General features: G+C 46.7%; 1 protein-coding gene across 1 annotated transcript; it reads left to right on the top strand.

The window, feature by feature from the left end:
* The first annotated feature begins 2,726 nt into the window (after positions 1-2,726).
* Positions 2,727-15,765, top strand: SLC6A20 (solute carrier family 6 member 20). The gene is made up of 11 exons (XM_079302642.1): positions 2,727-2,905; positions 6,892-7,032; positions 7,765-7,856; positions 8,571-8,798; positions 9,758-9,868; positions 10,262-10,503; positions 11,378-11,540; positions 11,832-12,036; positions 12,762-12,921; positions 13,904-14,069; positions 14,972-15,765. Exons 1-11 carry the CDS (start codon positions 2,785-2,787, stop codon positions 15,119-15,121), a joined length of 1,779 nt encoding a protein of 592 aa, XP_079158768.1. The 5' UTR covers positions 2,727-2,784; the 3' UTR covers positions 15,122-15,765.
* The last annotated feature ends 88 nt before the right edge of the window (positions 15,766-15,853 follow it).

Here is a 15,853-nt window from a genome sequence, read left to right as displayed (position 1 = left end):
TAAGCTTCTCTCACACTCTGAAATCATGGTCCTCATCCTCAACCTTGCTAGAATCTCAGATTCCCTTTTTGTCTACATTTTAGGTAGCTGGGAGAGACATTTGGTTTTTTACTGTGCTGGCATTAAGAGACACTTGACCAGGGTTTTTAATTGATTCCTTTGCCTAGGACTTGAGATTTGCTTCAATGTGAAATGGAATTCTTTGCTTTGTTTATCAGCTTCTGACTAGGTTTACATAGGGTAGTTCTCCTGGGCAGTCCCATCATTCCCTGATCTGCTGTGCAGATGAACCCCTGCCCTTCTCAACCACACCACCAAACTCCACATCTCAAATTTCTTAGGTACTGGGAGAAAAAATTCTTTCTAATCCATCTTTAATATGAGCGGTGGCATGATGAAAATTTCTTGCCCATGTCTATTAGAGGCTTGTTTTTGTCTCTAAAGATAAAGCCCAAGCCCTTCTCTAAGCCAAATGAAGGCTGGTCCAAGGAGATAAAATCATGAACAGCATCAGAAATAGCCTTTTGATAATCTGAGGTGGGTATAAAAAGTGCCACAGCAAGAATTCTGAAGTGTTGTCTATTTAAATACATTTATATATATTTAAAACATGTATCCCAAGGAGCCATTAGATGACAGGCACTTGGCTGGGTGCCTGTGTGCATGACCACCTTTAAAGAAAATTCACAGTAATTTGTGGTCTGAGCTAATGATGAGAGAGGCTCATTCATCTCATTCCACCTAACTTCCTGATCTGGCCTGACCCAAGATGAGGACATCACACCTCTCTGCCTGCTTGATCTCTTCCAGTCCATTAGTAAACTAGTTTGAAATGTAATGGGAAGGAGGTACAGAGCCAAGGAAATCTTTAACTTGATGATGCTTGTCAGTAGGAGTAATCTATTCACACAGAAGTGTCCCAAGTGGTAGTGATGTGCTATTTTTTAAGGCTGTCCTGTCACCAAATTATTTAATTCTATAAGCTATTTATACACATCATTTATAATAAGTCCCACTGTCAAGGACAGGTATTTGACTTTCTAATAATTTGTTAAAGTTTCACGATTTGGGACAACTTACTTTCTCTATGTGTCTTTCAGTTTAACAGTTTATGGATTTTAAATTGTATTGGATTATTCCTTCCAGCAGAATTCTGGATTATATCCATGAGACATATTGCTGGGGCTAGCTGGCATGTTGCAGTTCTGCAGGCAAGACAAGAACTGCACATACGCTGAGAAAAAGTCACAAATTCCCTCAAAACTACAGGTGGCTTTGGCAAACTAATGGCAACTGACATCTCTAGCACCACTAAAATACACCATGAAGAATGGATGCACTTATGGGAGATGTGTAAACTTCTTGCCATCACCTGTTTTAGCAGACAGACAAATGATGTCCCACTTTGTGTCTTTGATAATACAGGTGGCTGGTCAGCAGGTCCACCTGAGTGCTGCTGCTGGGCCCAACTGCACAACACACTCTGCAGTTCGGGCTCCTGTCCAAAGGCCCCGGGGTTGGAGTTCTCACCCATACTGACAGCTGGGGGCCTTGGCTCAGCCGGTACCTGATGGGGTGCTGGAGCAGCACAAACAGAACTGGCAGGGAGCAAATTTCTGGCGCTGGAGGAATGAGACTGACAGCAGCTGAGCAACTCTTACTTGTAAAATGGTCCTGAAAGGTGCCCTGGAAAAAAACTAAGCATTTAAACGGAGGAAAGAAGCTGAATCCTTGGAGTTGCTCGGCTACTTTTTATTGCTGCAGATGCTGCTGGCAGCCTCCTTCACTGGGAGACCTGTCCAAAGTAGTTGAGCTCAAAGTGTACCTTGGCAGGGACCCAAAAACACAGGGTTCATGTTCAGACCTGGCACCTCAGTGTGCTTCAGATGACCCAAAGGCCTCATAGATCCTTCTGCCTTCACAATGGCCACAGATACCTTTTTCCACTGGCCTTGGTCCCTGCTACTTGAAAGTATTTTAAACAGCAATCCCTCAGAAAAGTTTGCCTGCAGCAGTGGGGCTTGAGCATGAAGGTAAGTGAAAAGAGACTGGCTGTTTCACACTGTCACACACATGCAGAGTATGTAGAGGGAAAGCAGTATTCTGAGAGGGTCAAACTGGAGTGTTGTCTAATGTGCACCATACTGAGGACCTGTGTGGCTAATAGGGCTGTTTCAAGGCTGCTTTTGAAACCGGGGAGTGTGCTGGGTTGGTTGAGGTGAGCACCAGGGCACAGTGATAGGATGTCTGAGGATTCTGTTTATTCTTTCCCTAAAAGCACTGATAGTCTCTAAACCCAGTCCTAATGGTATGGGAACCCCTCTTCTGTGCAATCAAGTTGAAGCTGGTGCCTCATGCACGAGTGCCACTCTGTAGGAATGGAGCCCTGTGGGGAAGGAGTGTCCCATTTCCAAAACCAAACTGCAGCTGCAGTGTTATTTCCTCACAGCTTCAAGTTGACATGTGAGTCGATAAAAATCCCTCAACTCAGATCCATCCCAGAAATGCCAGTCAAAACCCAAGCAGCTATTCAGCTATTCACCCAAAGTACCAATTTTATAGTTCTGTGTGTGTCTATAATCTATTTACCAGCATTCCTATTTCAGTATGTGCCTGTTAATAAGATTAGTAATTAAAAAGCTTGATAGGAATTGGCAAGCATAGCTCCTCCGCCTTTCCCTCCCCTCCAAGCCGGACTGGCGTGGAGTGTGAGGCACGGCTGGCAGAGTACCTGAGGGAGTGAAGGCAGGAAGCTCTGCTGAAGCCTCTGCCTGCAAGAAAGCAATGGAGAAATCCCGACCCTTATGGGACAATCCCCTACAGTTTGTTTTTGCCTGCATTTCCTATGCTGTGGGGCTGGGAAATGTGTGGAGATTTCCATACTTATGTCAGATGTACGGAGGAGGTAAGTGTGGTTTACATTTTCTTGCTTCTCTCGAGGAGGAGTGGGGCAAGATTTTAGTCCAAAAGTATGTTGTCCATGTTAATGCTCTGTTTGCCCAGCAAGATCCAGGGCAGAGTAGCAGGTCTGGCTTTCTGTTGGTGCACAATCTGTTTTATTGTGGCTTTATTTTATGTATTCTTTAGCATTAGGCTTTTTACCTGACAGTATATAGTGGCATTTTTTTCCTGTAAGTGCAATGACAGAGTGGGAAGGCCCATGTTTTCTAAAAAAATCGAGGTGAAGTGAGAGATATAGGTCCACAAAGTATTGATTTGTTATGTTTTTGCCCCACTGAATCACACTGAAGGTGTCAGAAACTTCCTTGTACCTTCACCTGGGGACTTGGAAAATATTGAGAAGGGAGATGATTACACTGATTTAACTTAAAGATGAGCTATATTATTACAAATACGTGGCATTAATATGTTGTCATGTATACAAAGCCTTATTTTAGGAGATGAAAACTTGGCTGCAAATCTGCTTTGAAGTTGGCTGAAATGCCTTGATCGACAGGACTTCCACAGCTGAAGCCTCCCAGGAAACTTAGAAAATAAGGAATAAATTGTTTTGTCCTCCAAAAATAAATAAGCCAACCAAAAAGACCCCCAAAACCCTCTTTGAAAGTTTATCCTCCTCCTGGGTCCAAACTGGAGGAAGATGATATTTGTGGCATATACAAGACACAGCTGTTCTTCCTTAGAAATCAAAAGTCAGTTCATTGCATTAATTAAAGACCAGTTTTAATAATCTCCTCTAGTATACAGATACCACTGTTTTGAAGAATCTTTAGAAACAGGCTCTCTGTAAGACAACCAAGTTTTTACAGCTTCTCATGATTCGTCTGTTGTCATAGTTTGGGACCTGTCTCAATCTTGCATTAAAGGACATGATGAGCATTTGCCTCATCTGCTTCCTTTCAGGAAGAAACACTGAGAAGGTAATTTTTTTCTTTTTTTTCTTTTTTTCTTTTTTTTTTCTTTTTTTTTTCTTTTGTGCTTGTTTTGTTGGCTTGTAGCTTACTTCTGAATGCACTTACGATGGTAGGAGCTGGTTCATGGTGCTGTTTGGAAAGCCAATTCAGCACTGACTGCATCAGAGCTATCCCATGGGATCATGTCAGAAAAACCCAGATAATATGGCAGGTGAAGTGTCAGAAGATAAGTGCTGCAATGGTTGAAGTGTTCTTAGACAGTTCAGATAGCAGTAATGATAGATGTGCTGTAATTTTCTACATATTCCCCTACACATGCTTTAAGAGTAAAGACTTCATGTCTGACACTGAAGTCTAGCACAAAGCTTAAAATGTGTTTCTGTATACATTCAAACCCCACGATCAGTTCACTAGCCCATCATGGCAGACATCCTGAAAGACAGCAAAACTTGTACATTTTGGGGGTTTTGTGTAATTCTTTTAAGCAGCCATCCGTATTGTAGTAGGTGGCGAAAATTCTCTGAAATGTAACCAAAACTGGAACAATTAGTTAACTTGAATAGAAACTTAAATAAGCTTCCCTGCACATTGAAGGGGCTTTGACTAGATGGCCTTTGAAAGATGCCTTCAAACTCAAACCATTCTATGATTCTATGGTACACCCAAGTATTTTCTAAAAAGCATATTTTATAAGAATATTTTTCCATTATTTTTCTCTTCACGACTTATATTTATGTGGACAAAGGCAGCTCTTTCTACTGTGAAATTAAGACTCCTGACAGGAGGTTTTGCTTTTCTTAATTGTTTTATTCACTGCCCTTTTAAAGAGGATTCTGTGGCTTTCCAAGGATTCATAAAACCCACGCATACAGAACATCGTTTCAGGAACTTAAAAGCTGGATATGTCAGGCACTGGGATTAGGGGGGACACCAACTCGTTTTGCATCTGCCTTATAGTCAAGCACAGAGCCAGAGATCCTGTCCTGCACAGCAGGGCAATAAGGCCCTTATCGGAGATAATACTGGGTATTTACAGACTTTGTAACCTGACATTCTGTTCATCGGCAGTTTGCCTCCTTCTCCTCCTCCTCCTGCTTTCCTGCAGAGAGCAGCTGAGGGGATTCAAACCTCGTAAGTGCAGTTCCTCTATCCCTAAGCAGGCTGGGCCAGGCTCAAACGAGGCTGGGCTTGGTCTGCAGCAGGGCTGGTGCTCAGCAGCGCTCAGCCCTGGGCGAGGAAGCCCCTAAGCACCAGGTGGGAGCCCGAGCAGGGGCGAGGGTGTCGCTGGCCAAGCCTAGTGCCTCGAGCAGAGCCGGGGCACACTCCGCACGTTTTGCTAACGACAGGGATCTGGACTGGGGGCCAGTCTTTGCAGGCAGCTGACACCGTAGGGAACAACGCCCGGTGTCAATGAGCAGGGAGTCGAGCGGAGCTGTGCTGATTCACAGCTGATAAGGAGCTGGTTTATCGGCTGCCCAGAGTCACTTGTGTGAGACATTTTGGTTCTGCTGTTTGGAAAGAGTAGTACTAGAGCAAGATCTGTGTGCAAACAGGATGCAGAGCAAGAGGCAGGGGCTTAGCCCTGACACCCCCAGCTGCGGAGAAACACTGGGGTGAAAAACAAGCCTGAAGGCATTTCTCCTCCTTGGCAGGTGGCACGGTCAATGCCAAAAATGTGACAGCGCTGCTGGGAGGGTGGAAAACCTTTTCAAGAGACTAATGCTGATTCCCATGTGGTACATGGCAGAACTGCCCAGTGGCTGCTGGGGCAGCTCGCACCCCACCGGCACGGCGCGGCAGCGGCAGCTCTTAAAGCTTCGACAGCTCCTTGCGGCATAGGAAGTTATCTAACAGAATAACAAAGGGGTTGTTAATAACAAGAGAGCTGGGAGGTGGGAAATTAATTCCCAGAATAAACCGGATTATTGCTCTGTGTTTATTTCCAGGTCTTTGCCTCAGTCGCTGCATGGAGTTCATTCCTCCACAGCGCTGCACAGAACCCATTGCAAGGAATGTTAATGCCACAGATTAAACCCTAAATAAGAGATATTTATGTAAATATTTTGGCTTGCTGTAAAAAGGGAAGCAGGGAAACCTTCACAAAAATCCAGCTTTTGACTCAGTCAGCAGCTCTTTCTGAAGTGAGCCCAAGGATTTTCTTTTCCCTTTTTTTTTTTTTTTTTTTTTTTTTTTTCCCCAGAAATTTAAGCCAAAGCACATCCTGGTTGCCAGGTGGGAAGGTCCTTTTTCTGTCCTCGCTGTCAACCTTCCCATTCCTGCTGTTCCTCTTCCACAGGAGCATCTCTGGCTCTCATTGCAAAGGGAAGCAGAGATGAGGAGGAGACTCTGTGCTCCTGTCCCGGGATCTGCTCCCACGGAAGGGGCCCTGGGGCAAAAGCCTTCATTAATTTGCTGGTGCTTGTGGGCTCAGCATGGGGATTTGGGAGCGTTTTAGTTTGGATTTTTTTTGGTTGGTTGTTTTTTTATTTTTGAGCAAGGCCAGACTTCAGCATATAGCTCAGAACTCTCTGACACAGACTTGCTGTTACCTTTTCTTCGAGCACTTGGGCTGCGCGGCAGAACACCCCACGCTGAAGTCGATCATTCCCTCGTCCTCTTTGTCTCATTATTGGTTACAAGGTTATCCTTTAACAGCCCCAGCCCCCAGCATTGCTCAAACAGCTCGGACATCATCTGGGCAGCGCTGCCACACCACAGCGCCGACCAGCACAGTTTAACAGCAGAAATCCCAGCCCTGCCAAGTCCCTGCGGAAAATTCCCTGTGCCCAGGCCTCGCCAGCCAGCACCCTCCAGCCTCTGGGACTCTGCCTGAAACCTTTGTGAGATGTCCTTGAGGATCAAGCCATGCCCTCAATACTCAAGTACCTGGACAGGACCAGGACCCAGACCTAGCCAGTCTCTGGGACACTGACAGTATGGCTTGAACGCAAATAGGGTAGTGTTCTTATCTCGCTGCTGATCTGCTGAAGGCTGACTGTAGGGTTTGTTCTCACAGGTGGCTTTTTAATCCCATACCTTATCATGCTGATTGCTGAGGGGATGCCGCTGCTGTATTTGGAGCTGGCCGTGGGGCAGCGTATGCGGCAGGGCAGCATCGGCGCCTGGAAAATAATAAGCCCCTACCTCTGCGGTGTTGGTATGTTCTCAGTTTCCATCTTTACTTGCCAGCATGCAGGGAACATGGGTTATTTTTTGGAGATTGGAGAGCTTTGTCTTTCAGAAAAGACCCGTGTGGGAGCTCAGGTTTTACTGGGTCTCACCAGGCTGAGCAAAGCCAGACACCTCATGGCATGCATTTCTGCTGTCCCTTTGTTGGGGCCAGACCCCAGCTTGCTGTGTTGGGTCTGGATTAAGAGGTGTGAGTCCCCCCGCCCTCAGGCAGATTGCCAAAATCATGGTGTGAAGGCCAGTGCTAAACCAGCCCTTGGGGCTGTCCACATTGGACTTTGACCCCAAGATCACCTTCCCAATAAGCTCAACATGAGTAATAAAATGGTGCCTTAATTTCCTACTGTTCCAGGATTCCATTTACCAATGTTCACTCTTAGCTACATTTTTATGTTGTTATATTACCCTGAAAACTCAAGCTATCATGAATTTAGTAATTTGCATAAACACATATTTTTAATGATACATTGAATATTCATGCTCCAGGGCCTAGAGTATCAAACCCAGTTCAGGATGGTGCTGGTGGGAGGAGGAGGCAGTGACTACAGTGACAGGGACATGTCCTGTGCACATGGCTGTGCAGAGACAAACCCTCTCCTGTGTCAGCCATGACGGGCTGCTCCCACACCCCACAGATGTTACAGAGCTCTGGGCATTTTGGGATTTTCTGCTGACCAAGTGTCTCTCTCCATACCCACAGGAGTTGCCAGTGTTGTCGTTTCCTTCTTCCTCTCCATGTACTACAATGTGATAAATGCCTGGGCCTTCTGGTACCTCTTCCATTCCTTTCAGGTGTGTGGGCTCCCAGTGGCCTGGTTTGGCCCCACTCACTGCAGAGGGTCACGGTGGCTTTGCATTGGTGCTGGATGATGCGCAGCACCATTGTCAGCTGGGAGTGGGGAGGTGGAGGGGTGTCAAAAGCTTCAGAAACCCAGGGCTTAGATGAAATGAAAAGTGAGGCAGTGATCTCCTCCTCCATGATCTTCCTAGAGGCATTGGCCATTGTCTTCTCCTCACCATGGAACTCAGATCAAAGTCAGGCTTGTGACGCTTTGGTCACATGTGCCTTGGTGCCAGGGTGTCCTGCATCCTGGGGTGGGCCTGTCTGATGGCAGGGGAGAGGTTTGGCCCCACAGCAGAGACTTGGAGAGTGTCTTCCCCAGGGGAGAGGGTCAAAGAGGCTCAGTACCTGGGGGGAGAATCAGTCTGGTCATCCCCAAGGAAGAGGGACCGAGCTGATCTGTCCTTGGGTAGGAGGTTCAGAAAGGGTCATCCCCTGGGGAGAGGATCAGAAAGCATCAGTCCTTGGGGAGAGGGTCATTCCCAAGGGAGATTGTCAAAAGAGATCATCTCCAAGGGAGAAGGTCATCCCCAGCCCTGGGCAGCAGTGAGAAGCCAGCCTGAGCAGAAAGCTGCCCTTGCTGTCATCCTCCCTGTTCCCCACTGGCACCTCAGCTCTCCCTGCCATGACGACAGCCCACACTCACTCCATGCCCTCCCTCCCAGGACCCCCTGCCATGGGCCACTTGCCCCCTCAACAGCAACCGCACGGGCTACGAGGAGGAGTGTGAGAAGACATCGTCCACGCAGTACTTCTGGTACCGGCAGACCCTGAACATCTCCCCGTCGCTGGAGGTCAGCGGCAGCGTGCAGTGGGAGCAGGCGCTGTGCCTGACGCTGGCCTGGCTTGTGGTTTACCTCTGCATCCTCCGCGGCACCGCCTCCACCGGCAAGGTGAGAGGGGCACAGCCCTGCTGAGCCTGGGCGGGACGTGGGCAGGGGAAAGGAGCGCTGGCCGGCAGTGAGGGATGGCTGCTCTCCCTCGGGATCACGGCATCTCCCCCAGAGCACCGAGCTCTGCTGCCTCTGCTGCCCTGTCAGGTTGCAGCTGAAGCAGGATCAATCAAAACACTCCATGATACTGAGAAAATAACTCAGAGAAGTCCTTTAAACACAGGCAGCTCTCTCTCATGGCCAGTTGTCAGGCCATGAGGAAAGCCATCTGCCCCAGCAGAGCCATGTCAGGAGACATCTATTCCTTGGTCTTTGCAAGAAAAACAAGACATCTACTGGACATTTTTTGCTTGTTATTTATTCACAACAGAAGTTTTGAGGAAGTGGGGAGAAAAACCCCAATGTCCTGGCTGAGCCTGCACTAAGCAGCAAGCTGAGGGCTGTAATCCCCAAATCGCCTTAGCCAAATACAGAAAGCCAAGAGACTGTAAATTAGGAATAACCTCTTAAACTTGCTACAACTGATTCAATTAAATTTTGATTCAATTTGATTGAATTCAAGTTTGATTTCGACCTTTTATGAGCTCTGCTTGCCTTTCTTTTAGAGTGAATGATGAATGACCTTCGCCTAATGACTTTTTGATAGATAGTTGGGAACTGGTGTTATGCCACCAAATGATGCAGAACTGAGTTTGTAAATGCTACACATATTTTAGATTTTTGTTTGATTTCCAGTCAAAGAGAAGATGTTCAGAAGAGTAGCGTGAGTCTTCAGTATTATTAAAAACTTCCATAAAATGTAAATCTGAAGTTAGATTTGTCTGATAATATTTCTTTGAAGATTAATATGGGATAACAAACATGATAATGGGAATTATTTGCATAAAGTGAGACTGACATAGCAGATTAGCTTTGTCTTATGTATTCTTTAGACCAAGGTCTTTACCCTCTTTCCCCAGGTCGTCTACGTGACAGCCTCTTTGCCATACTGTGTTCTCATCATATACCTCATCAGAGGATTAACACTTCATGGAGCTGTGAATGGGCTCATCTACATGTTCACACCAAAGGTACAGAAAAACTGCATTGAATTTTTCAGGAAACGTTATTGGTTACTAAACTTATAAATTTTAAAAAGGTCTTTGTCCTCCTTTTTTTTAGAATAATTTTTTTGTACTGAATTTCTGCATAGGTCTGCAGCTGGAAACCCCAGCTGGGAGTGGCTGGAGGCTGCCTTGGTGCCCATAAACCGCTTGCTTTTTCCTGCAGAAAAAGACCTTTCCATTAGCATAACCTATTACTTTCAGTCAGAGCAGTAACCCTGCCCAAACCCACCCCTGACCTGTAATGAGTGCACAGAGGGTCCCATCCCTGCCCTTGTCCCCATCCCTGCAGACTGGAAGGGGCAGTGCTGGGCACTTTGTGGAACTTCATGGTTCTGCTGTCTTGTCTGGCTTTTGCAGCTGGAGCAGCTGTCGAACCCCAAGACCTGGATCAGTGCTGCCACGCAGATCTTCTTCTCGCTGGGCCTTGGCTTCGGCAGCCTCATCGCCTTTGCCAGCTACAACGAGCCCAGCAACAACTGCCAGAGACATGCCATCATTGTGTCCCTCATCAACAGCACCACCTCCATATTCGCCAGCATTGTCACTTTCTCCATATATGGCTTCAAGGCGACCTTTAACTATGAGAGTTGTATCAACAAGTAAGAGCCCAGAGTTTCACTGGTTTTCCACTGCAAGCTATTCTGAGGCAAGGTGACGGGGGAGGTAAATAAATAACAGCACACAGCACTGCCAGCACTGCCCCAAGACAAGAGCTGATACTGCTCTAATAAAGCTAAAGGAGCTATTCAAAGCGATGAAGCCTGAGATGAAAGGTCAGAGCGCTTTGCCTTTTGACACCTGGGTGCTGCTTCCAGGCACAGACCTAGTCTAGAGAATGAGTTTGCCAGGGCAAGTTACAGAGGCACTTTTTCCTGTGTTCTTTGTCTGGCCCATGCTCCAGGGAGTGTGGGGGAGCTGATTAATAAGTGCAGTGATGCTCAGATCACCCTTTTAAGGCTAACCCCATAAGTTCCAGGAGCTCAGCCTCCTTGGTTGTGATACTCTGAAGTGCCCAGCAGCCTACAGAATTGTGTCCTGTAGCTGCAAGCTTGCGTGCAGTCCCTGGCACAGGGCCCACGGTAGTTACACATTTACTCATATTTTTAGAGCTTTCAATCTATCTGCTGATCAGAGAGGAAACCAAGCTGCTAGTCCTTGCTTGTTGCCAAAAGACTTTAAAATTGCTGGGGTGTGGACATGAGACTGCAGGGCGAAGGGGAAGAGACAGCAGCCAGCACTGGCCAGCACTCAAAATACCTGTCTTGGAGCAGCAGTGTGGGGGCAGGAGGTATTCGCTCCAAGGTGCAAATGAGCACAAGGTTGCCTGTATGCCAACACTGTGCTGGAAGTGCTGCTGTCACCCAGGGATACTGAAGCCCTGGGGCCAGAAAAGCATCCCCATGGCGGCCAATGGAGAAAAGGGATGAGGTGTCCTGGGCCTGAAAGTCATTAAATTCCTGTAATCCTTCCCAGGGTGATCCTGCTGCTGCTGAATGCTTTTGACCTGGAGGAAGGCTCTTTAACAGCAGACAACCTCAATGAGATGAAAGATTACCTCATGGCCACTTATCCACAGGAATATGCCCAATTAGCACCACAGATTAAAAACTGCAGCTTGGAAGCTGAGCTAGACACGGTGAGTTGCCACTTTGTGGTATCTCCTTTACTCCCACTGAGCCCAGGCACCTCATGTGAGCCTGGCCAGGGCTGGGGATAATTTCTACACTTTAGGATAGGGCAGGGGCTCGTTTGGGTCATCACCATCCAGTGTCTGTGCAGGTGGGATAAACCGGTGAAGACCTCACCTGCCGTTGCTGTGCAAAGCCACACCTCAGGTGTACCTTGTCATGACACAGAATCACTTTCTTTTGTCTTGCATCCTTTAATGAGCTGAGGAGCTGCCTGTAACTCCCCTTGTCTCCATCAGGCTGTGCAGGGGACTGGACTGGCATTTATAGTCTATTCGGAAGCAATCAAAAACATGGAGGTGCCCCAGCTGTACTCCGTGCTCTACTTCTTTATGCTGCTGATGCTGGGCATAGGCAGCATGCTGGGGAACACGGCTGCCATCCTCACACCACTGACCGACAGCAGGGCGATCGCCTCCCGCTTTCCCAAGGAGGTGATCTCAGGTAAGCACGCTGCAGCACCAGCCACACGGTGAGCGTGTGTGTGTGTGTGCAGAAGCTGTGGTGTCCCACTGCTGTTGAGTGGAGTGCCACTCCACTCTCTGACCTCCAGTGGAGCAGGGAAGGGCTTGCCTGCCCTTGTGAAATTCTGCCCACCCTGTGCAGTTCTTTCCTTGGGAGCTCCCAAAGCACCAGGGCAGTAGCAGCCGTGTATTTCCAGGCTTCCTGACACATCCCAGTTCCTTCAGACTCGTGTCTCCGGACTGGTGAAGCTTAAAGGGAGGGTACAAATGGCAACGTAGTTGCAGCAAGTAGCTGTTCAGTAACATTGCTAGGATCCCAACTAGGAGCCACTTCAGCTGATGGTCAAAAGAAGTAGGTGCTTCCGTCTGAGCATGGAATCAGCTGTCCCACCTTAAAACTTGTTTTAGCTGGATGCCCAGCGGCAACAGCAGATACTCCATGCACGTGTGACCAGGCTGTAGCTAAGACTTGGTTATCTTGACCATGCCTGGGGTGATGTGACTGTGCAGAGCTAAGGAGCAGCAGTTTAACGACTGTCACAAAGGCAAACAGGCAGGTCTTTTCCACAAGGGAAAGGAAAAATCCCTCTCCTCGGAGAAAACTGCTCAGGAGAAATACCACCAGCTCCTTAGTCACAAGAAGTGTGACATTTTCCCTACACAAACTTCCAGGTGTAATGGCAGGATCCCATTTTATCCACGCAGGTGTTGTGTGTTTTGTGAATTGTATAATTGGCCTGATCTTCACCATGGAGGCTGGAAATTACTGGTTTGACATCTTCAATGACTATGCAGCCACCCTCTCACTGCTGCTCATCGTGCTAGTGGAAACCATTGCTGTCTGTTACATCTATGGGATACGGAGGTAAAAGCTGGAGCCCTGCTTCCTTCATAGTGTGACAGTACTGCCTTGAGATAAATGTTTCTCCTGTGCTATAGCAGGGGGATGGGGGTCTCCTCTGCCCTGCAGACCCTCTCCAGAGCTTTGGATCAGGGCTGTGAGGGGCCAGGCTGGGCTGACACTGTCTCTGCTGACACGGGAGCACTAAGGAGCAGTATACACAGCTCCCTGCTCTTGTCTTCGGTCTCAGAAGCAACTTCTGCCAAAACTCTGCTCCTCCCATGACAGGAATTCAGTAGGATGAGAATGCCAGAAAGTCTGCCTTTAAAGGTGGTCACCTCGCACATTGTTTCCCAAGTCAATCCTTGTGGGTAAAAGGAAGCTCTGGAATCAGAAGTTTTGACCAGCAAAGATTGAAAATAGCTGAAAGGAAAGGCTTCAGCATTTGCTTTGTTAGCCTGCCAACACAGAGGGTGTCCAGGCACACATGTGGACATTTCTTCCCTAATGAGTTCAAAGCCTTTGAATCAGATCCAGGTCTCCTGTGAGATGTGAGGTACCATTCCTTGTGTCAGTACTTCCTCAAAGACAGTCAGGTAACAGCACTGGTAACACTCAGCTACATAAACCCACGTGTTTTCTTCACAGTACTTCAGCATCATTGCTTCTCTCTGTCAGCTGACACTAGTAGTAGTCTGAGCTTACACTTCAGGCAGAGCTTTCTTGCTGTACCTATTTCAAGGTATTCTCTGCAAGTGGGGATTCTCTTGAAAGCCTGGCCTCTTTGATTTCCTTCTCACTGTGATTCTGGTGAGCAAGCTTTTCAGGCAATAATTCTCTGCTCATTTGTGGTCAACTGTACTCCCCTTTCTCAGTCTGACATACTTGATGCTGTAGGTGGTTTTCAAAGTAATGCAGAACAAGGTATTGATCGAATATCTGTAGCCAGTCTCAAAAATATGTGTTTGGTTTTCTTCACAAAAATGTTTGCTTTTCTTTTGAACAGATTTGAGAAAGATCTTTACACCATGATTGGATGCAAGCCAAACTGGTACTGGAAAATCATGTGGGCTTTTGTTAGTCCACTGCTAATTATAAGCCTATTTATCTTTTACCTCACCGACTATATCCTCACAGGAACATTGCAATACCAAGCATGGGATGCCACACAGGTAAACGAGTTTTGGGTTTGAGCTTTTTTTCTGTTTAAAACTTTCCTTAGCTCATGCAAGGATACAAGCTTCCTTCCTAACTACACTGGTTACACAAAATGGCCTTCTGAAAGTGAGTAGCTGGAATCAGGGCCATCCCTTAATTTTGTGTAAAGAAAATCAGGGAAAACTTGACTTAGTGATGATGCAATGATTCTGTAAAATCAACTAATTTCCCTTTATGATTCTTAATCACCCTTTCACAGAATTAAATTTCATTCATGTTGAAGACCAAAATATCTTTAAAAATACACTTAAACCACCCCTACTTTCAAAGAGTATTTACTTCAAACAAAATTAATATTACTTTAACAGAACTAAGCTGCTGCTGGAATAGATTTCCTAATTTCCATCTACATTTTTCTTCATGGCCAGAACACTTTCTTAAGAATTCTGGACTGTGCATTTATCACAGAGCAATTACTACTGGATAGGTAATCACTGGTTTAATAACCTTTTGTAGAAGTATTTCCATCATGCAGAAATAAAGCACTTAATTACACGTCCCTGGGACTGATGGCAGGCCTGGCCTGTTGACTGGGTATCAGCATGAGCCCACAGACTCCACGAGAGGAACAGGGACCTGACAGAGGTCAGGGCCCAGCCACCTCATTAAGAGACACAAATCAAGCCAAAATCTGCTCTTTACCAAAGCTTGAAGTTTGCCCCAATCCTGTTGTCAGCAGCTCTGTTCTTGTCAAGTACTCAGTGTGTAAGGTTGGGACAAATCACAGAAGACAGCTGTGGGCTGCCACAGACTGAAAATGCTTCTCAGAGGTCCTTAGATCCATACACACTGCTTTGCTCCTGGCCCAACTCTGGGACGGATCCCACAGATTCAACACTGCTTTTTTCCCTTGCAGGGGCAGCTGGTGACCAAGGATTACCCAGGCTATGCCCTAGCAGTGATCGGGCTGCTGGTGGCAGCATCCACCATGTGCATACCCCTGGGAGCACTAGTGACTTTTGTAAGGAAGAGACTGAAGAGGGAACGAATTTCAACTGTTGCCTGAAAGCTGTCAGCTGGATTTGGGAAGACCTTACCCCCATCACCAGTGACTGGGCACTTCTGGAAGACAGCAGCAACCATTATTTGTAGCAGCTATTATAGAGTTGAGACTGGTGGGTGCTATATTGACCAAAAAGTGCTCTTGGGAGGTTCCACAATGGTTTGGGGGAAAAAAGCTCTTCTGTAACACGGAGCTTTAAAGTGGCCTCTGTAAAAGAGGTGAGGAGAGGAGCAGCTCACAAAATGCCAGCTAACACAAATTAGCCAGCACATCAGCCCATTACACAGTATTAGGTGATTCTTTTCCACTGTTGTAGCACTGCCGGGCTGGAAATATGAACAACCAAGCATGTTCCTGCACCAACATACCAGCAAATACCCCCAAACCATTCAAGACACTTAGGCGTACTCATAGTTTGAAATGACAACTGTATTTCATCAACAGGTGAAACTGCTGAAGTCTGGCAATGAGAATGTGACAATTGCTTTCCTACATGGGAGTAATAAGCAGGATGGCATTGGGAGATAAATGTGGCAAACATTTTATACCTATATCCAGCAAAGCAGTGAATATATGTATTTATATATGCATGTATCTATATATATATGCACTCATCTGTGAGCTGCACAATTTTCCCACCTCCAGAAGTAAGCTTCCAATTCTAGTATGCAACTGTGTGCACCGTGCTGTACTTTGTATTTTCTAGGGATGTACTTTAAGTACCCTGGAAGGTAT

The sequence above is a fragment of the Erithacus rubecula genome, assembly GCF_903797595.1.
Source record: "Erithacus rubecula genome assembly, chromosome: 3".
NCBI classification, from domain to species: domain Eukaryota; kingdom Metazoa; phylum Chordata; class Aves; order Passeriformes; family Muscicapidae; genus Erithacus; species Erithacus rubecula.
Note: the sequence above shows the minus strand (reverse complement) of the source record. Positions and strands in the feature narration are given on the sequence as shown.

Bases quoted from the DNA above. Each gene is read 5' to 3' on its own strand.
- SLC6A20 (XM_079302642.1), top strand. From the start codon at position 2,785: ATGGAGAAATCCCGACCCTTATGGGACAATCCCCTACAGTTTGTTTTT. The intron at 9,869-10,261 runs GTACAGAAAAAC...TGGCTTTTGCAG, and splicing joins TCTACATGTTCACACCAAAG to CTGGAGCAGCTGTCGAACCC. The intron at 12,922-13,903 runs GTAAAAGCTGGA...TCTTTTGAACAG, and splicing joins TACATCTATGGGATACGGAG to ATTTGAGAAAGATCTTTACA.